This window comes from Pocillopora damicornis, chromosome 2, assembly GCF_964200805.1.
Source record: "Pocillopora damicornis chromosome 2, jaPocDami1.2, whole genome shotgun sequence".
NCBI classification, from domain to species: domain Eukaryota; kingdom Metazoa; phylum Cnidaria; class Anthozoa; order Scleractinia; family Pocilloporidae; genus Pocillopora; species Pocillopora damicornis.
In genome coordinates, this window is record NC_142671.1 from 25,939,957 (window position 1) to 25,962,186 (window position 22,230).

Here is a 22,230-nt window from a genome sequence, read left to right on the forward strand (position 1 = left end):
ATCTGAATTTCTGCAAAAGTACACCGATTCTGGAACTGAAACTACCCACCTAGCTGTTATAATATTCTAGTTTTTGTGGCTACCTGCCTCGAAGAAGCGTAGCCACTAATGTTACGATCTGTGTAAGTAAGTCCGTCCGTAACCCTTTTCGATATCCGTTCGTGTAGCCCTGATCTTCTGATAATTTTCGTAGCCAATCAGAGTGCGTTGTGGTAGTTTTCGTTGCCAATCAGAGTGTGTCCGTGAGTGCCTAATTCTCGGATAGTCTTCGTGGCCAATCAGAGCATCGATGGTTGGTTGTCGGCCCCTTATTGGTCCAAGTGTCTTTTCCATGTGCTTGTGCTTCAACGCGGAACCCCGATTTATCAAGGGTGAGTGAGCACCTATGTTATTTACAATGATTTCTTACTATTTTTCATCAATAACCAGGCACAGATTTCCAAGAATCTGCGAAGTGTTAGTTCGTAAGGATTTTTCCAGGTTTTTTGACGTTCTTTGGAAATTTTATAGCGAGAAGACGATCACTGAATCGAAGTGTTTGTTTGGCTGCCATGATGATCGAATGACTTGTGCAGTTCAACGCCGTCAGTGGCGTTATGTAAATCGTTTGGCTCTCCATCTTGAAGTGTCAAAAAAGTTCCTATGGGGAACGTTGAATTTCCTTCGGGAAACACAAAATATCTTTCGAGATACAAATAATTTCCTTCGGGAAACGCAATATGTCTTTCGAGACACGACTAATTTCCTTCGGGAAACACGAGATGTCTTTCGAGACACAACTAATTTCCTTTGGGAAACACGAGATGTCTTTCGAGACACGAAAACTCTTGTTGACAGTGTGAAATGCTTATTTAACGAAAACTGTGCCTAGTTATGAATACATGATTACCAACTGTGATGTAATCAATAGCGATGAATGTGTAAGTCGCGTACATATGTTTTGTAAAAGCAAGCAAAAGGATTGTCGTTCTGGACTACATTTGCAAAAATCAGGTTGTAGAATAAGAGATCGGGAGCCATCCAGGGTATCTTTAAGGAAAGTGATAAGTAAATTGAGGTGCAGAAAACTAAGAAAGAAGAACAAAAAAATGCTGAAAAACGCAGTTCCAGTTTCTTCTGATTTACATAGCATTGCAGCAAAATATAAACAGTGGAATATCAGGTATATTCAGAAGCAAGACAGTTTCTTCAGTAAATATTTTTTAACAAGTAAGAGATCTACTGTTACATACAATGTGTCATATAAACACATTTTACTGTCTGGAGATATTGAATCAAATCCAGGTCCTGTATCAAATAACAGAACAATATGCGATGGAGGATCTAATTCTCTGTTGAATTATAGATTACTTAGGTATCAGTTAAGACCACTTGATGTTGGTGGAGGGGGTGACTGCTTCTTTAGATCAGTATCTCATCAGTTATATGGTGATTCAAGTCATCACCATGAAGTTAGAGCAGCTGGTGTTCAGTATCTTAGAGACAATCCTGAACGATTTATAGAAAGCATAGTAGATACACCATGGTTGCGCTATATATCTTATATGTCTTTGGAAGGAACATGGGCTGATCACATTATTATACAAGCTGTAGCTGATGCACTAAATTTAAGGATCCACATCATAGAGTCAAGTGAAAATTTTAGAGATATGAGTTTGGTGGAAGCAGTAAATACCACAAATGATCAAAGATCCATATATATAGCACACATAGGTGAGATTCACTACATCTCAACATGTTCAGAATTTTCTGAAAGGAATTCAAGTGAGGGAAACATGATAAGGAAAAGGCTAAAAATAATGCCTATATGAAAAAATACAGAGACGTGTGGTGCACATGAAAATATTGAATTGTTGATTTGCAAGTTTCATGAAATAGTGTCTCAAGGACCACTGTACATTTGTACCTGCTGTGATCAGTTATGGTATAAATATAGTGTACTTCGTGCTGATAAGCTAAGGCAGTCCAATCCTGATGTTGAGAAATACCTCTAATAAATTAAGTGTTGATGACATTGAATCGGTATGCACAACGTGCTATAAGCACTTAAGTAAAAACAGAGTTCCATCTTGTGATGTAGCTAATGGCATGGTGTTTCCAAATAAGCCAAAATTTTTTGATTTAAATGAATTAGAGTGTGGATTGCTAGCACCAAGAATTGCTTTCCAAAAATTAATGCAAGCTCCCAGAGGGAAGCAGCTAAAAATACATGGTAATGTGGTCAATGTACCTGCTGATGTAGTGAATACTGTGAGTATGTTACCATGGTTACCAAGTGAGACTGGTACAGTTAAAGTGAATTTGAAAAGAAAATTGCAATACAAGAGCTCTGCAATGTCTTTAAATGTAAGACCACATAAAGTTGTTCAAGCTGCACATTGGCTGACAAGTAATAGTGACCTTTACAAGGATGAAGGTGTTGCATTGAATGCAGACTGGATTATTGATTTTAATGGAGAAATTTTAGAAACTGAAAGCAGTGAAAGTGCATGTCACCAGCAATATGTAACTGATGAACAAAACTGCAACAATGTAGCTTCTCATAATTTAGATGATGAAGATGAATGGAGTGAAGATGAAGTAGAGGTTCCTGCAGGTGTTACTGATACTATGCTAACAGCGACTGACTTTTTAGAAGATAATGAGCATCAAAATATTCTCAATGTTGCACCAGCTGAGGGAAATAGACCATTAAGTATATTCAGAGATAAGCATTCAGAAGAATTAGCATATCCTGGAATATTTCTCGGCCAGAAAAGACCTGAAAATGAGCACCGTATGATTAAGGTTCACTATAGTGATATCTGTAAATCTGAGCTCAGAAGATCAGATAGAAGAGCAGCTGTGTGTCGAGAATATATTCTATAAAACTACAAAGTTACAAATGAAAATTATTTTGGGAAAATCACGGAGTGCTCTCAGAAAATGTAAGGGAAACAGCAGATCTCTCAATGCAGGAAGATTGAAACAACAAGGAACATTAGAAGGTTTAATTCATCATGATGAAGGATTTAAATTTCTGAGAGCTTTAAGAGGTTCACCACCATACTTTGAAAAGGCCAAGAAAGACTTGTTTGCTATGATAAGACAGTTAGGTCCTGCCTCATCAGCAGAAACACTATGGGTTCACTTACTTAGAATTCTAGGACAACTGATTGATCACAACAAAATGAGGAACTAGAGAATCTCAAATGGGAGGATAAGTGTAGATTAATACAAAGTGACCCTGTTACCTGTGCCAGACATTTTGACTACCAAGCATGTAAATTTCTAAATAACTTCCTCTTGACTGATACTGCACCACTGGGGAAGATTTCTGACTGGTTTTATAGAGTGGAATATCAACAATGAGGTTCACCTAATATACACATGTTGATATGGCTTGAAGATGCACCTGAATTTGGTAAAGATAGTGATACAAAAGTGACATCATTTATTGATAAAATAATTACTTATCAAAAGCCTATAGATAATCTTGAAATACTGAATTTAGTTAACAGACAAGTACACAGGCATTCACACACTTGTCAAAAGAATACAAAAAGTGAATGCCGATTTAATTATCCACAGCCTCCCATGAGACAGACTCAAATATTACTACCTCTAGACTCTGATATGCATCAAAATGAAGTAAAAATGCACAAAGACAGATGGAAATCAATCAAGAAGCATCTCAGTGACATAAAGGATGATCAAGATACAAATATTTCCTTTGGTCAGTTACTTCTAGATCTTAATATCATTGAAGAAAGCTATTTACTAGCTGTAAGGTCATCACTAAAAGTATTACGTATTAATAATTACAATCCTGCTTGTCTTAATGCATGGAGAGTTAATATGGACATCCAGTATGTCTTAGATGTGTATGCATGTGCTGTTTACATAGTGAGTTACATATCAAAGGCTCAAAAAGGAATGAGTGAACTTTTATGACAGGCTTGTGCTGAAACAAGGAAAGGAAACTGTAGTATAAATCAGCAAGTCAGAGATATAGGCAGTAAATTTGTGAATGATGTTGAAATCATTGCACAAGAAGCTGTTTATATTGTTTTACAACTTCCAATGAGAAAAGCTTCTAGACAAGTAATATTAATAAATACCTCACCTCCTGAGGAAAGAGTAGAGCTTCTAAAGCCATTAGATGACATTAAAGATATGGAAGATGACTGTGAAGACATCTATACCAATGGGTTAATAAAGAGATACTATGCGAACATCAAGCTTAGAAAACGTCACACTTGCAGACTGGGCAGCATGGTATGATGTGTGGGAAACCTTATGTAAAACAGTCAAATAAGTTAGACGTTGATAATCTTCTTTCTGAAACATGCAATGATGATAATTATAATGATGATGATGATGATGATGATGATGATGATGATGATGATGATGATGGTCATGATGACAAATCTAGTAAGAAAGTCATTTTGGCCAAAACCAAGAAAAGAACTAAGGCAAGAATAATAAGAAGTTGTTGGTTCAGTAAGGAAGCTGAACCAGAAAAATATTATCGTGAGCTTATTATGCTTTTCACTTCATGGAGAAATGAAGAAACCGATTTAATTGGTGCCTTTTCATCTTATCAACAACGCTATATGCTGCTATTCAATGCAGTTGAAAAGCAAATGAAACAATATGCTATCTGCAATGAAGACTTTAATGATATACAACAGGAAATGAATACATTAGACAAAAGTTACATGTATGATACTATAGCACCTTGTTCTCAGAATATTGAAGATCACGACGAGACTGAAGGTGATACAGATTTACACCCTGATTTTAATGAGAACTACAACCTGTCAGATGATATTGGTATTCCCTCTGTGGATTCAAATACTGAGCCATTAATATTGAATGAGATGCAAGATGATGAATATAGACGCATGGTACAAATGTTAAATAGAGAACAAAAAGAATTCTTTTATCATGTGTTACACTTGACGAAAACTTCAGATGAACCATTCTACTGCTTTCTTAGCGGAGGTGCAGGTGTAGGTAAATCGCACCTAATAAAGGCCTTGTATCAGGCTGCATTAAAGTACTATAATACTAGGGCTGGTGAGAACTTTGCTGAAGTAAACGTGTTGATGCTAGCACCTACTGGTAAAACAGCCTATAATATTAAAGGGAATACCATCCACAGTGCACTGGCAATACCTGCATGCCAGTCATTAAAGAACTACAAATCTCTGGATTCTAGTCAACTGAATACATTAAGATGTCAGATTGGTGGATTTAAACTAATATTTCTTGATGAAATATCCATGGTGGGCAATACAATGGTTACTGTGCAAATTGATAATAAACTTAAGGATGTCAAAGGCAGTGCACTACCCTTTGGTGGTGTTAGTATTATTGCTATTGGTGATCTGTTCCAGCTACAACCAGTAATGGACAGTTATTTATTCAAAGACATGGACAACTCTGAATATAGCATTCTTGCTCAAAATCTATGGCAAGAACATTTTCAAATGTTTGAACTGCAAGAAATAATGAGACAAAGAGAAAGCAAAGAATTTGCTAATATGTTGAACCGTTTGAGAGAAGGAAAACATTCAAAAGAAGACATTATAAAATTTAGAGGGAGGTTAATACAATCTAATAATAGAAATTATCCAGTTGATGCTCCACACTTGTTTATACAGAATGCCAAGGTCAATGAGTTCAATGATAGAGCACAATGTGCCACATCAAGTAACAAGTATAGTATCAAAGCACATGACAGTGTCATAGGAGCTCAATCACAGGAACTCAGAGATAAAATCTTGAAACAAATACCTAGTGATCCCAGGAAAACCAGACAGTTACATTCTATACTGAACCTGGCAACAGGAGAAAGGACAGAGATATCACTGAACACTAGAACAGATGATGGTATGACAAATGGTGCTGGGAATGTTATCAAGTTGATACAAATACATCACACAAACAGACCATCTGGGATAGTATGGGTTCAATTTGACCATGCACATGTCGGAGAGAAAACCCGACATGACAATAGGCAATTGTATGTACAAGGTATTGAACCAACATGGACACCTATAAAACCTGTCACTACTCAGTTTGGTGTTGGTAGAAATAGAACTATTCAAGTCATAAGGAAACAGTTTCCACTAAGACCTGCTGCTGCTAAAACCATTCATAGGTCACAAGGTGACACGGAGACAAGGATTGTTGTCGACTTTGATACTAGAAGAGCAATTCCTCATATACATTATGTGGGACTAAGTAGAGTAACAACAATAGAAGGCCTTTATATCACTAACCTCTGTGAAGACAAAATAGCTGTTAGCATTGACGTATGCGCAGAAATGAGTAAACTAAGGACTGAACGCAAACTTCTATAAAGCTGGAGAAAGACCCTTTAAACTATGTTATCTGAATAACGGTCTTTACATAAGCATTTTGATGACATATACAGAGACTTCAATTATACCAGCACTGATGTAAATGTTTTTGCTGAAACACGATTTTGTACTTTAGACACAAATGATATGTATAACATAAATGGCTATAGTCTATTTAGAAATGATGGCACATCAACTGCCAATAATATAAGACCATATGGAGGTACAGCAGTTTATAGTCAAATAGATTATTACCCTGGCTATTCCTACTGCAGCAATGGTACTGGTATTGAAATAACTGTAGTGCGATTTTTGAACCTTCCACATATTAGTATCATAGGACTTTATAGGTCACCAAGAGTACCAGTGATGCAATTATGCCAAGAATTGAGAGAATTTTTTGATAAACTGTCAACTCGTGACAATATATTTATCGGTGACTTTAATATTAACTGGTTTAATGAAACACAAAGAGCACCTCTTCAACATCTGTTTGCAAGAAATAATTACAGACAACTTGTACTCTGTTCAACTACTGATAACAATACTTGTATAGACCATATATATACTAATCTACCAGAAACACAAATTGATTTCCTTATTTTAGAGACATACTTTTCTGAACACAAAGGTATCTGTGCATTGGTCAATAGTATTTAAACAAACAACTTGCAAGCATTCGCAAGCATACTTAAGATGAGAATCCTTTATTGTTCATTATTGCTTATGCTAACAGGTAACAATAATTACATTTTCAGAAGTTTTTATTGATCCATTAGCCCCTCTCTTTGGCTAAGAACCTAATGTGAACTCTGGAAATCAGTGCAACTTTCAAATTACTCAATAATCTGCTGGAGGATTGTCCACTAATCTGTAGGTTGTGCACACAAAGCATGATTTCCAAACAATTGCCAGCTTTATAAACATTTGCCATGCCACTGACATGTCTAGTTTTTCCCCTCTAATATAAACGTTATATTTTGCAGATTCATCTATTGAGGGCTATGTACATTTACTAAGTCCCATACAATCTTCCAGCAAAACAAAGACAAAGTACTTCAACTTCAAACTACAAACGGCAGAAACTGATAGTGTTCGCCTGGTATGTTATTCACCTGAAAAAAAGAGTCAACCTTCAACAGGCTTTTCAAAACAAATCCCCCGTTAAAATTCACGGTGTAAAACGAAGCAAAACAAAGGAAGATGAATATTCCATTGCCAAGGCAGCCAAGATTGCTCCTTCTGATGTGGAATCTCCATACAACAAAGCAGTTGCAAGCCAAGTCTCTACAGTTGAATATTGTCTCTCTGCCAGCCTATACGACAAAGTTGACATTAAGGTGAAAGTTGTTACTAAATCAGAAAACAAGCAACCAGTTGTACACAGAGAAAAAACAAAGTACAGGTTAGAATGCCTTGTTGCAGATCACACAGAATCAATCAAACTTATTTTATGGGAAGATGCAGTTGAAAAAGTACACAGTAGCAAAAGTTACCACTTTCAAAACCTGACGGTCCGCATATTCGATGATAACAAGTATCTCAATACCAATGAGTTAACAGTGATAGACGAAATTGATGACATACATGACATTAATTTGTCATCACCTACCCTGGAAGACAACCTCGTCACAGCAAAGTGTGTTGGAATCGATATCAAAATAAGCTCCTCATGTTTTGTTTTTAACAGCTCCTTAGATAACTTTCCCAAAGTGTAACATAACAACCTTAGCAAGTTTATGCAAAACCAAACTGGTCTGTCAAATACTTCTTCAAACTGCAGACAATATTTCAAGCTTCACATGCTTCAATGATGCACTTCAGAGTTTCCTGAAGTCCATAAACTGCCAAACAGCTCTATCAGACATCGAAATTAATGAGCTCAAGAAATTGTTGTTGACTGCAGGCCCACAGCAAATGATAGTAAGCAAGTCACAACGATTAATATCACAGTTTCTGGCGCCAAAACTAACGTGTACTAGACATTGTAAACTAATTGACAATGGTTGACATCTAATTCAGTGACATTCAACATGTTACATGTGCATCAACTGGTGAACACCTCTATTACAAAGAGACATTGGTCCACTCAAGAAATTATTACTTTGGTTGTTGAGTTTGTTACTAGCGATCCTATATTAAATATTGTTATTCAGTTTACATTTAATTCAATGACATTCAATGACATTCAATGTTACTGTTCTCTTGCAAGTGCGTCAACTGACAGAGTCCTCTATTACTCGGAGACAGTGGTATGCTCAAGAAACTGTTGCATTGGTTGTTCAATTTCTGTAAATATTGATAATACGCTAGATATTGTTAATATCAGTTTACATTTAATTCAGTGACATTCAACATATTAAATGTTACTGTCCTAACATGCCTTAACTGGTTACCACCTCTGCGAGATATCCAAATTATTGCTTTGGTGGTTCAGATTAATTCTACCAAAATGAATCATATTGAGTTAACATTTAATTCAATCACAAGAACATCAACTGGCAAACATCTCTATTACACAAAAAAATTCCTATGCTCAAGAAATAATTGCTTTGCTTGCCAATATTGATTATAAGTACACAATGTTATTCAGTTGACATTTCAGGGTTGTTAAATATTGTTGCATTTGAAGTTAATAAAAAATTGCCAAGTGTCAGATGTACAAAACTATTTTCAACTTTGTCCATTTTTGTCCCACTAAAATAACTTAGTCAATTTTCAATTATCCCTCTTATGTTTCTGTTGGAGGCACAGCAGCCTCATGGTTAGTGCCCTTGACTCCGGATCGAACAGTATGGGTTTGAGCTCTGGCCGGTAACATTGTGTTATGTTCTTGAGCAAGACACTATTCTCTCAGTGTCTCTCTCTTCCTAGTGTAACAAATGCATACCAGCATATTTAATACTGGGGAATAACCCTGCAGTAAACTTGCATCTCATCCACGGGGAGTGGAAATGAGTTGCCACAAAGCTATACGCAACGTCTCACAGGATTGGCTGAGAAAATGATCTAAAAACGATAGTAACAATGGACCCTAGCCCTGAAACGATAGAACTTCGTGTTAACAAGATCCAATGAAATTAGAGGTTCTAGAGAGCTTTATGACAACGGGTAGAAGTACTCCTAGTCGCTTCAAGCTAAAGAAAAAAAAACTTTACCTTTTGCCTTACATTTCTAAACATTTTCTATTTTCAAGTAAAACAACAAGTGAATTTCGATGAATACAAAAGCAGACTCTAGGTGACCAAAGCTAATTTCTACCACATGATTTTAAGGCCAGCCTATCAAAACGAAGAGTTTTACTCAATTATTTCCATCCAAGGTAGCCACATGCAGTCCCTGACTGCCTATTTTTAAATGTGTAAAAAATCTCTGCGGGCCTGCTTCTACTTTCCATGGGGCAATTCGCGAACGAAGCTCAAAAATCAGATATTGCATAATTTGGCGATGTCTACATCTAATGCTCTCAACAACAAATTTTCAGACAAATGAAACGTGCCAGGCTTTGAAAGAATGTTATCTTATGACAATATCCCGAAGAGAAATCTCGCCTCTGGTAGTCAACTTTTAAAAAAAAAATTGATCAACCTTCATGGAGGACTACTCGACGTAACTACAACCATATACCTCAAATCGTGTGCATGTCATCCAGATTCCGAGTGCTGTACCTTCTTCCATGGGAATTTGAGCGATCCGAAGTCCTCTGAAGATACACTGTTATACTTGCATGTCATTTAAAACATGTTGAAGTCGGCTGATCTACACGAAACTATCCTCACACCGGTCATTTGTTATAAACATGCAGACAATGCAGAGCCACTCGCCCTCCGAGGCAGTCTGAAATCCCTCGCAGCTCATGTGTAACCTTTCTTCGCACAACTCGCACTGAACCATGTCGTCCTAACATTTGGGCATTGAACAATGACAAAATAAATTAGTGTCACAAGTTCGTCTCTTATTGAATCTAGCGGTGTTCGACTATCGCGGACCTCCCTCCAGACATTAAACTAAATTCTTGCCCATTTTCCCATGGTCAAAAGAAACATCCGACGGGATGCCAGTTTGAATGAATTAACGATACGCATGTTTTGAATTAAAAACATACTTTAGTGAGCACTGGAACATAAAGTATCATCCATTTTTACTAGAACGTTAAGGATGATGTTTTCACTCAGTTTTTTAGGGGGGTCCAAATCCGCCAGCGGATTTGCACCGGAGGGGTCCATGTCCGCTAGCGGATTTGGACCGGGGGGGGCCAAATCTGGGGGGTCCAAATCCGCTGGGACACCAGCTCACCAGGAAGAAACAGGAGATCGTTCAGTCCAATAACGTTAGTCTGTGGACATTATCAAGGTAATAACTAAGAAGATTGTGCCCTTTGGTTCATCAGTGACAGCATTAATTATTTCAGATCTGTATTTTTCTCGGTCCAAACGACACCAAAAAATAGTTCCTTTGCAATTTTGTAAGCACTTTCTATAGCATTTTATTGTCACGGGAAATAAATCTCTAGGCTCAAAGCCAATATAACGTTCGAGCACATGAAAGACCCCCTGGAAAAAGCTACATTTTTGGAAATTGATTGTGATGAAATCCCTGTTCCATTTGCTGTACTACAGGGATACTCGTGTCTCAAGCAAAATCGATCAGACCGCTCTCACAGAGACACTCTCTTAAGTGCTTTCACTTTGTCTTAAAGGTGTCCTATAGATTGGTAACGAGTTAGCGGGTTATGACGTAAAAAAAGGGGAAACTCTCCGTTGACACTTACAAATCTCTCACAACTCTTGTAATTTTGTATTAGTCAGTGTTGAAATACTCTTGAAATAATGTCCGATAGCAATAAATACCCTTTGTCTGAGCCGATCAGCATTTAGTAATTTTGCCCTCTATGTTTAAGGGGTCGGAATATCAACTCGGAAATGGCTTTCAGCCATTTTCCAGGTTGAAAGGATCTAAATAAAGGAGGGAAAATCTATCTGGATCTTGCTTAGGCTCGAGCGTATCAGAGGAAACGACAAATCATTTTAGCGATTGTTCAATTTTTTACTTATTTTGCTTTTATGGCCTCTTTTGTGAAACATTCAATTACGCAAACCTGGATGAGATTTCAGTCAATGCCCTTTAGATCAACCTTAATCGATACTACATTTTAAGAGTAGTTATTTCTGTCTTTCTCTCTCATTCTCAGGAAAATAGCTTTTCAATACAATCTCTACACTAACAGGGTGTAGGTGCTATCAAATGTGGTGACGTACACATTACATCCTTTATTCAGACAAAATGAGACTAATGCATAGTTTAAGCGTGCCAAATTTCAATAATTACGTAAGTGAGTCAAAATTTAAAGTTTCTTTCGTCTTTCATTTCTATTTTCCGGCAGTGTGCTTTGGAGACATTAATCTTCTGCCTTTTTTGCAGCGGTTTTGGTCGATGCTTTATGTGTAGCGGCATCTCTGTTTGGCAGGGCCCACACAGTTTTCCGCTGATCCCGATTGTCATTATAGCAGTCGCAATAAGATCCTGCAACTTTCCAATCGCAACCATGCCATCCCCAATCTTCATATGTGTTTGGATATGCAGTTAACTTAGAGTCACCTGCACCCTCTTTCACTCTCTTGTAACGGACACATGTTGGACCACGACAGGAGCACCAAATGGGTCTGTAATGGCAGTCATCGCTTTTGTGGCAGCCCTCTTTTGCCAGGGTACACTCGAATTCTGGATACTTCTCACTGGAGCCTCTGGTATGGTCAAATTTTTGTATGGCAAGTCCATCGTTACTTATGAAGGGACAACCATAATTCAAGAAACCAAGGTAGTAGTACTCAAGGTTTGCAGCTCGGATATTGTTAGGAGATCCCTGTTTAAATCGGCTTAGTAGGATGGTCCAGATCGCCATAAAGGTGTGCTGAACAGACGCGGGAAATTCGTCTGCTTCATTCATGAGTTGGCCAAGCAATTCAGCCGACGTCGCTCCGTTTGCCAGCTCGCTGTTTGTTTCCCTTTTTCCACCTTTGACAAAGCGTTTCTTGCTTATGCTCATCGTGCTCACTTTGGATATCTCACTTTGGCTTATGTTTGAACATGCAGAAATGCCAACCTCTCCAACCTGGGTAGGTCCTGCTGCCGAAAGGCAAGCTTTTACTTGGAAATCTCTTTCAGTGTAAGCTTTAGAGCTCTCTGCGAATACCATCTGCTGAAATCTTGATCCGCGCACCACCGACGTTATGGCATGAGAGCCGTACTTTTTAAGGAAATTACTATACTCTCTCCATGAGTTTTGTTTCCAGGGATTTTTGATGTTTACGGGCAAGTCCTCGAAGTCTTTTAGAAATGTTCCTTTTAAGGTGGAGATGTCAGCATTTACTAGACATTCTTTATCGACGTGGATCTTTTCCGTTGACGCCTGCTTGTCTAAAGACATGCCACTTACTTCAGTACTCTCTGAAGTTTGGATGTCTGTTGCTACTGATACCGTAAAACCCAACGAGTAGGAGGACTGTAAAGAGGCGCTCAAGCTTGACTGGGTGGCAAGTGATTTATAAAATTGCTTGGTACTTGCATAATAATCGAGGTAGCTGCTTGAAGATTTCAAAGGTTTCTTTATGAAACATTTCGGGGGGAGCTCCTCAAAGATCCTGTTCTCTTGCTCATTGAAGTTGGCCAGTAAGTTGACCTTTCGAAGATCTATCACTCTTCCCAGCTCAGAATACTCGGTAACGGTAGCCTCACATGTTTCTTTAAATGTGTATAACACAAAAACGAGAAGTACGGAAGGGAGCTGCATCATTCTGCTTTTTGAAGTACAATCTACGGGGGAAAAAATGTTGCGTAATTGTTTTTGAAAGTGGCCATAGAACGGGACCGAAACGTCTGAACGTTTTTAACGTGGGGCGATAAAGGAAATGTTTTAATGAATACATAACATTCCAATTATAACTGTTTTTGCTTCAAATGAAATAAATAATAGGCTAACATTTTACTTGGACAATTTTACTCTGAGAAACGCAGTTAACTCATCTAGATGTTAATGTTTAGGGACACACTTTTAAAATTGTTCTATCGATTTTGAACAATAATAGAGGATCTTTGAGATATTTCCCCCTCTGGGGAGGATCGGATTTTAAAGCAATAAACACTACATTTCAAGGTTGCAGCTACCAACGGGCCTTTGTTCGGTTGTTTGTTTGTTTGCCTCTTGATTAAAAGTAAACAACCTCAAACGTTAATCATTAGAACATTTCTTTAGAGACAATAATGTTAATCCATTTTCTAAAGTAAAAGTTAACTTACGACTTGTATTTTTGTTTTTCTTCGAAACGGTTAAGAAAGAAAACGGTAGATAAAGGTCTGAAAGCAGAATCGCACTCTTTAATTGTTATTAAAATATGAACAATTAAATGTATGACCATCAAGTAAACTTTTGTCCATTAAACTTCCGACGCTGAAAATAAGAAAACATCGAACTATGAGAATGACGATACCGGCAGAGGGACACTTAACTTTAACAAAAAACTATTCGGCTTTTTGACAAACCTTGTAATACTGGCTCCCTGAATCTCTTAGATTATGATAAACCAGGATACCAGGGAGTATCACCTAACCAAAAAGTTTAGACCCTTAGACATGGCAGAAAAGATTAGTAAAGCTCTTCGTTTCACTTAAGGTCTAACGTCGTTCTGCTCCTTACAGATAAATAAGCAAATCACACGACAAAGGTTGGAGACAATTTTAAAAAATTGGTGTTTTTGTCTTTTGAGAGGTATTTGCTTGCTTGTTTGATTAAAGAAACCAAACTTTTAATGTAAAAACTTCATGGTTGGGCTAGACCTTGAACTTAAGCACTATGCCTTCATCATAGCCATGGAAAATGAACAATATACGAATTAGAACCAATTCAACTCTTACTCTTACTTAACTTAAGTATTTTCGAAGATTAAGAATATGGCAGTAAAGGAGGGTCAAAGAGCAGTTCACTGACTTCGATGAATTGTAACTAGAAAGATATCGGTGATCATTTCCCCGTAACAAGGATTCTTCGGAAGTGACTTGGAATTAATGGCAAGTTAAATGTACAACTTAAAAGGTATGTCAATTTCAAAGACTCCTTTTAGTCCACAAACTTTAAGACTTGATGAATAATGAAGCTGAAGAGTGATAAAAGTAACAATATTACAAATGAACACCTAAATATACCAAAGCTGAGATTCGTTTTAGGAAGTTTCCCATATTCTTTCCTAACGGAGTTGGTTTTTCCAATACACTATAGTATCTGTAATGTTTCGATTCGCTGAGTTGCGTGTGGCTTTTACAGATCACAAACAAAGCTTAATTTAGAGAGTTAGATGTAAGGAGCAGGTAGGTCGAAAGGTTTTATGGTGAAAACAAACCTACACCAGTTCATCGTTCTCTTTGACCAGGCAACCCTAATGAATATATTTAAGACTGCATAATTACGAAAAAACCGAAACCTTTATTACACAGCTTAACTCGAGAGAGCAGCGAGAATCATTCCATAAAAAACGATACTCCGTCGAAAAATAGCCGAGTCTAGAACGAATATCGAATTATTTGTTTCGACGGATCGATTGCTTTATCACTCAATTAGGAATCCTACAAAAAATTAAATAATGATCATTTGAGTTTCAGAATCATTTACAATCTTCATTAATATCAGTTGCAGTTCAAGTTGGGGATCATTTTTGGGTTTTTTTACGTTTAGGGTTCATTTGGAAAGCGGACAGAATTTGCATGACAATGGAAATTTTGTTTTTGTCGTGAATACCGATTTGTGACCTGGTAAAATGACTAGATAATGTAACAATGTTCATCTTCAAGATTATCAGTAGTCCTTTCAGTTAATAACGCCAAAAGTCAACTTTGGCTTATGGCGGCACACAAATAGAGAATTGGACAGGAATGGAACAATGTTGAAACATTTATCCGAAACTCTTTTCATGAGCAAAAATCAAGCAGGAACGTCATTGAATATATTTGAATTAAACGTGTTTTTTAATAGTTATCCCAATGTCGGTTGATTTTACTCGAAAAGAACGGCCTCTGCTCCGCATACAGTTTTGCATAGTTTGTGTCAATTTTTTTGCAGAATTAGGGTGAAAATATTGCTTTTTACAAAGAATAATTGTTTTCATTGACTGCGCTATGAAGCGAATGTATTTGACCTCAAAGAGGAAAAAATTGTTCTCTTCTCACCTGCAGCCAGTGAACGACCTCTTCCGTCTCTCAATTCTGATGTGCAATCAAATTCTGATGAGATGATCGTACTATATTAGATCTTTGTTGAATGGTAAATTACGTGTAAAAACGGGATTGGTTATCTAGGACGAGAACTAATCAACCAGTCCAAACTCCATCCAGGAGGGAAAAGCTTGCCTGGAGGGGTGAAGAGATATCGACAGGTATATTACATCTATGTTGAGCTGTAAATTACGTGTAAAAACGGGATTTGTTATCCAGGAGGAGAACTAATCAACCAGTCTAAACTCCCTCCAGGAGGGAATAGCTTGTCTGGAGGGGTGAAGAGGTATCAACAGGCGTATTAGATCTATGTTGAGCTGTAAATTACGTGTAAAAACGGGATTGGTTATCCAGGAGGAGTTATCCAGGAGCAAACATATTTTTCTTATGCGCGAGACAATTTTTTTACGAATCAGTAGCACCACGTTATTGGGGTTTGAACCACTAATGTTTAAAAACCGCTCGTATGTAGGAAGGGATAAAACTGCTTAGTCTTGAAGGTTGGTTAGAATCTACAGAGGTAGAGGATTTTCTTCTTCCGTTTTCACCGTTATAATAAATATGTGCCCGCCTAAACAGCGTATTCGAATCTTTTTCGTTGGTCAACAGGTATGTTTTATTACGATGGGATTGGGAAACCTCTAGCTCTCTTTTTTTGTCCGCCAACACGAAAACGATAGGCCAGCAGTTTAAAAACGTCGCCCCGTAGGCCAATCATTAACTCCTCAGTTTTTAAAATATATTAACCCTTTAACTCCTATGAGTGACCAAGACAAAATTTCTGCTCACAATATCACTAGAAAATCAACCAAATAAGTGATGAGATTAAAGAAAAATATCAATTTAGGGATAATTAGTTGATCCAATAATGAATTCTCTGATGAACAAACATTATAAGAATTGTATTTGACACTAAGGAGAATTACACGTAAAAAGTTCACGCGGCAACCTGGTGGACAATCAGATATGGTTTGATGCTACTCTGGTTTAAAGATTTAATGAATGTAACCGAGAAGTTATAATTCATAGACCTAACGTTTCGACAGCCCTGTCTGGTACCTTCATCTGGGGTGATCTAATCGCTGCAACAAGAGGTCCTTTCATATGCTCTCTAATTAGCAGCCCCTTTTTTTCTGACGAGGTGTAAATAGGCGTCAGGAGGTAAGCCGCCATCATCACGATCTAAAACAGCGTGAGCGGAGTTGATATGCCAGGCTTTCAAACAAAGGCGCTGGTGGTAACGCCGATTAGTGGTGATAATTTTAGACTTATCCCGCCCAATTGTATGGTTGGTTAAGCGTATGTGCTCCGATTGGTTAAGCGTATGTGCTCTTTTTAGCGAAAGAAGACCGCTTTTTGATGCTCTTTCAAACGTTTACCAAACTGACGTTTGGTCTGTCCGATATACTCCTCATCACAGTCATTACACGGGATAGAATAAATAGTGTCGGTTCGTTGTTTTTGAAGTGTGGACGTCTTGTATTTTGCAACATACAACTTTATTGATATCTGTCGGGCTATACTAGCCTATTCTCTACATCTAGTTATAAGCTCGGCTTTTATAGGTACGGTTGAGAATCTAGAACGTTCCGTAACATTACAGTAGATTCTATTTATATATTGATTCGGGGATGACTCAGCATGACACAGCTACTTCTAGAACATTCTTGAAGGTCACACTACAGTTCTTTCGTAACGGGATCCTTAGGTCTGGTTTCAAAGTAAAGTCTGAAAAAGTTTTTGAGCAACTTTAACGTTGCGTGAATATGAAAGCGATCTTCGCAGTTTAAAGTTGTGGCTATTCAAAATTCTCTCGTTGGGTTCCGTAACACCCTGAATGTCGGGAATAACAGCAAAACCTGTTCCCTCTCATCAGGAGTGCTACTAGTTGTAACTGGTTTCCGGCAGTTACGGAGAAAAGTTTTGGTACAGCCATTCACCTTTTACGATCTATGAATTGTAACTTCTCGGTTCTTTAAGCAAGAGTAGCATCAAACGATGTCTTCAGTTTTTGTTGCTCGAAGACTGCTTTCATGTGTGTAACGCAGGCTTTAACAGGAAAAAATATCTGTACGAGAAAAATTTCACGGTGGCTACGGAAGGAAAGCACCACAACCAAAATATGGTATAATATAAACAACCTACAGAAAAACATCCTTCTATCTACCATTTTCGAAAAGAAAGCAAGCTCGGAAAACGGATGTGAAGCGCTTCAAAACCGACGCATTGTGTAAAGAGAAGATTTGTTCCTTGGATTTGTGTAAGTCTTCCTATCTTGTAATCATGCCACCTGCCTTAAAGAATAGGTTCTTTGTAATGAGTTTCACAGAAATTCGACAAAAGAAGAAGTACAGGGAGTTTAAGTCGCTAAAAGTGACGCAACTTAGGAGAAACGGTTGATCCGTTTTCTGCTTTGCAAAATAAAGAATATTCAGATAAGTGAGGAGGTTACCTAAAAACTCGTAAAAAGAATTACGAACAACCCCGTAAGGGTTGGACAGGTTGGTTATTCAAGGGTTTGTGTAATATATAGATTTAGCCAAGCCTAAAAGCGGAGCTCTTGTTAGTTTATTTTCTAATCCCTCATTATAATGAAAACTGTAATAACACTCTTCAGCGCTGGCTGTAGAAGAGTTTCTTCAAGGGAATAAAGAGACCAGTCCGGGGGTTGGGGAGGGAAGGGAAGAATTGGCGAGGTCTGGAACCTGGGGACGACGTTCTCACAACTTGCGATAAAACGCATGCTAGTCAGCGGTATCTTCAAGCACCTAAGGACCTTCGTTGTTGTTCCTGATGTTTAGAGCAAATTTTCGAAGATAGAGAATCTTTTCTTCTTCAGAGGAAGTGTGCCATGTCAGCATCAGTTGAAATTATATTCTTTTGAGCATGACTTATAATTTTGGTTTGGACAAATGAGCAAAAATTGAAAGAAACGACGGTAAAGTACTTCCAGTTTAGACATCACCAGTCCATTGAAGAGTATACACGCGATAACAGCGAATTAGTAAATCAAGACGCCAGAATCGTATGGGCTTCACTCATATCTTCTCTTGAAGTTGCCAGGTTTGACTGCTTGCCCCACCATCTTTTCCCTAACGTTTCAACCTCCTCTGTTTCGCGTAAAAATTTAAAGGAAAAGTCATTTTCAACTCGTGTTTGAACCTGTAATTTCTTAAAAAATTTTCCTCTTTTGGCTATTTTTTATGATTGCCCCCTGGCTGGAAATACACGGCGTCTTTGAGGTTTTTTCTGTGATTTTATTCGGTATCCTCTGCTGTAACTACTTATAATGTAGGTTTCTTTAAGCCAACTGCCCATGATCTTAGCAACTCTAGCTAAAGAAGTACGAAATTTGTCTAATATGTTTCTTGCGCTGCAAAAGTTTGCTTTAAAAGAAGACAAACTAGAGCTAAAATGTCATGATTAAAATTTGATGATCAAGAGAGACTTAGGATTTGATCATGAAGACATTTGTGGAAAACTTGAGATTTCATTTTTACATCACAGCAATCAATTCCAAACATCAATCAAGTTTTCTCTTTAGTTTTAAAGTTGAGTTGATTTTGTTATTGGTTATATTAAATGGGTTGAAAAGTTTTTGATGGTATTTTCTCATGTTTGCAAATAGTTGAATTTAATGGAAGTTAGAGTTACTGCAACATGTCAACATGAAACACAACAACAAATTTTATTGATATGTAAAAAGTTTTCCTTTGAATATCTACTGGCAAGTCGTATCATATTTCAACCCAACCATTTCCAAAATTTGTAAACACCATTGCAAAATAATTAGTCAGGGAAACATACACCATGTATGAAATGTCATGTTCATAGTAAGCAAACAGGATAGAGGAGAGTTTATGTGTGAATAGGCTCTCTTGTCTGTATTGTTAATTGGCTAATCACTCCTGTTGCCAATGTTTTGATGAGGTTGGGCTGTCAAGGTAAAGGAACTGAGGATTTTAGTAGGCAGTGACTTTTTTCAAACCTGGAAACTGTCATCGTGAAAGCCATACTTGTGCCTGGTAACTCATTATTATTTTGATAAACTAGTTTTAAGAAGGATACAATCTTTAATTACAAATATTTGATGCATAGGCTGTGCACAAATATTTAATTTAACTAAACTTTTATAGCCAATACCAATCCCTACGTATGATGAAATGTCAGTAGAATTGGTGGAAAGGTATACCAAACATTTGCAAGATAAGATGTAACTATTTTAATTACATGAATATTAACTGATATTAGGAGATCTTAGAATATTCAAAAGAATGTAAATTGTTTGAAAAAGCAATGTGTACTGATGAAAAAGGTAAACAACCTTTTTACCGGTTTTATATGTTGGAAACACACACACACATTCAGATTTCTTATAAACCTGTAGTTCAAACCTGCCATGACTTCAAAATTTTGATGTACTCCTCAAAAGGAGAATAAATAAATTTGAAGTTTCTATTTACTCAGTTTAGGTTTAGGTATGTACTGATGATGCACACAACAACTATATGTGGTAAGAGGGCAGGCTTTCCTTTCTTCATTTAAAAAAATACCAAGGTCATCATCTTTCCAGAAGCTCACCCTTGTGAAATGGATTTTGGAATTCCTAGGAATTTTTTCCAAGGAATTCCTAGGAATAAAGGTGTGAATTTTCATGGTAAATTTGGACTGGGAATGACTGGGAATTCCTAGGAATTCCTAGGAATTCCCAACCATAACAACTCTGGTTAGAAAAACCTAGAAATTCCTAGAAATTCCCAGAAATTCCCAGAAATTCCCCAGAAATTCCAAGTTTATAGCCAACAGGACTTGGAATTCCAACTCAGAGAACCAATGACTTTCCCTGAAAAGCTGTAAATCTAAAAATTCCCAAATATTCCTAAGAAATTCTGGAAATTTTCAGGAATTTTTAGGGATGTTTAAGAATTACTTGGAATTTTAAGCAAAAATTTGAGGCTAATGACATAAATTTAATACTTTAAGTTAAAAAAAACCCAGCTAAAAATTCAAGTATTTAATGAAATTTATTTACAAGCTTAATTAAGGCTTAGATGAATAAAATCTGTTGATTCTTTTCCATAAAATACAATCTTAAATTATATTTGAAAACCAAGCACTCTTGGGAATGAAGGGGTTGATTACAGATAAATAAAATTGATTTTTAGTGCATCAGTACATACCTAGTCTTATTTGTACGTGAAGTTGATTGTTCTAGAAAGGCTAACCTAATAAATAAGCTATGAAAATTTCTTTGCTTGACTCAATTTTATCTGCAAGGCTGTGCTCTAGGAAAATTTTCAGGGCGCCCTTTGGGCGCCTAACCATGACAAGTAGGTCGCCCAGCCTTCCAGGTTGGTCGCCCGAATTGATCGAATGATTACAATTGCGAGCAAGTCGCCAAATATGGTGCTGATAAACATCTTGCATGCCACGGACAAAGCTAATTAAATAAACACAAATTTGCGTAAAGGACGGTTTCGTTTTATTAATCACGCGCTCCACTATTGAAACTGTTGAAACACAAAAATTAAATATAAGCATCAACCACTTCAATAGAAAAATTAGATCTTCAATACATGCTTGTGAAAAAATCGTGCAGTTTCTCACGGGCAAGGAAAAAAGCTCCAAGGAAAAAATCATGTGAAAAAATATTACATAACACACGCGACAACTATAAATATTTTTAAGTTCTGCAAATGTCATCAAATTAGCAAGTAATATTATAAAATGTTAGTTACAATCAGTTGCTCGCTTTATCGCGTCGTTCAGTGGACAAGAAACCTGGGCCATGTACTATATTAATAAACCGGAAAAGAAACCACTGAAGCGAAACAAGACCCATGACCTAACTTAGTATTTAACCTAAATGTACAGATCACACAGGCTATTGATTGCACTGCGCTTTCAGCGCTTTTGCTTTTCGGGCTAACGGGAGCCGGGGAGCACCATGGAGTTTCTTTTTGTTTCTGTCCGTTCCGTTTCTATACGTTTGCTGGTTTCGTTTCGGGTTTTCACACAAGCCGAAATCTATGCGCCCGGACGGGCGACCGCTTTTCTTTTTCAGTCACCCGTGACCAAATGTTAGTCGCCTGAGGCGACCGGGCGCCGCTAGAGCACAGCCTTGACCTGATAAACCTAAACTGAATAAATATATATTTAAAGCTCAGACCAGGCCTTTAAGATGGCTATAAGGAAAAGGGCATTCATTGGATTCTCAAATTAAGAAATCTCTGTTATATTGAGTGACCTTTATATTGGAGTTAGTACATCTCTCCCATAGATTTTACTAAAAAAGGGCTAAATACATTATTTTGTTTTTACCAAGTAGTGCTTCTTTATGTAATAAGGTTTGTTTAATAACAGTTCCTATTATGAAACTTGAATGTTCCCAAACGTGACTAAAGGAATCTTGAAACCTTACTGATAGATCTATTTCATTGTAAAGCATAAGCTTAAGAAACTGCGGCATGCAAGTGACCGATTCAATTCTCAGAATTATTCTAGTTTCAGTAGCACCGAGCGTTATGTAAGCTTAATTCAACCCGTTACATCTATTCTTTTATAAGATTTTGATCACGTAAGGAATATCGCAATGTTTACTCACCACAAACTTCAAAAT

The 22,230-nt window shown here is 37.2% G+C and overlaps 1 protein-coding gene and 2 pseudogenes across 2 annotated transcripts; 2 read left to right on the forward strand and 1 right to left on the reverse strand.

The window, feature by feature from the left end:
- Positions 1-378: 378 nt before the first annotated feature.
- On the forward strand, positions 379-3,373 carry LOC149050507 (uncharacterized; annotated as a pseudogene).
- Positions 3,374-4,242: 869 nt separating this feature from the next.
- On the forward strand, positions 4,243-9,006 carry LOC149050508 (uncharacterized; annotated as a pseudogene). Its single transcript, XR_016183534.1, has one exon. The product of XR_016183534.1 is annotated as an uncharacterized LOC149050508 (transcript).
- Positions 9,007-11,375: 2,369 nt separating this feature from the next.
- Positions 11,376-15,748, reverse strand: LOC149050509 (DELTA-thalatoxin-Avl2a-like). Its single transcript, XM_089198704.1, has 2 exons — positions 15,567-15,748; positions 11,376-13,163 (listed from the first exon to the last, which is right to left on the reverse strand). Exon 2 carries the CDS (start codon positions 13,141-13,143, stop codon positions 11,749-11,751), a length of 1,395 nt encoding a protein of 464 aa, XP_089054830.1. The 5' UTR covers positions 13,144-13,163; positions 15,567-15,748; the 3' UTR covers positions 11,376-11,748.
- Between the last annotated feature and the right edge of the window lie 6,482 nt (positions 15,749-22,230).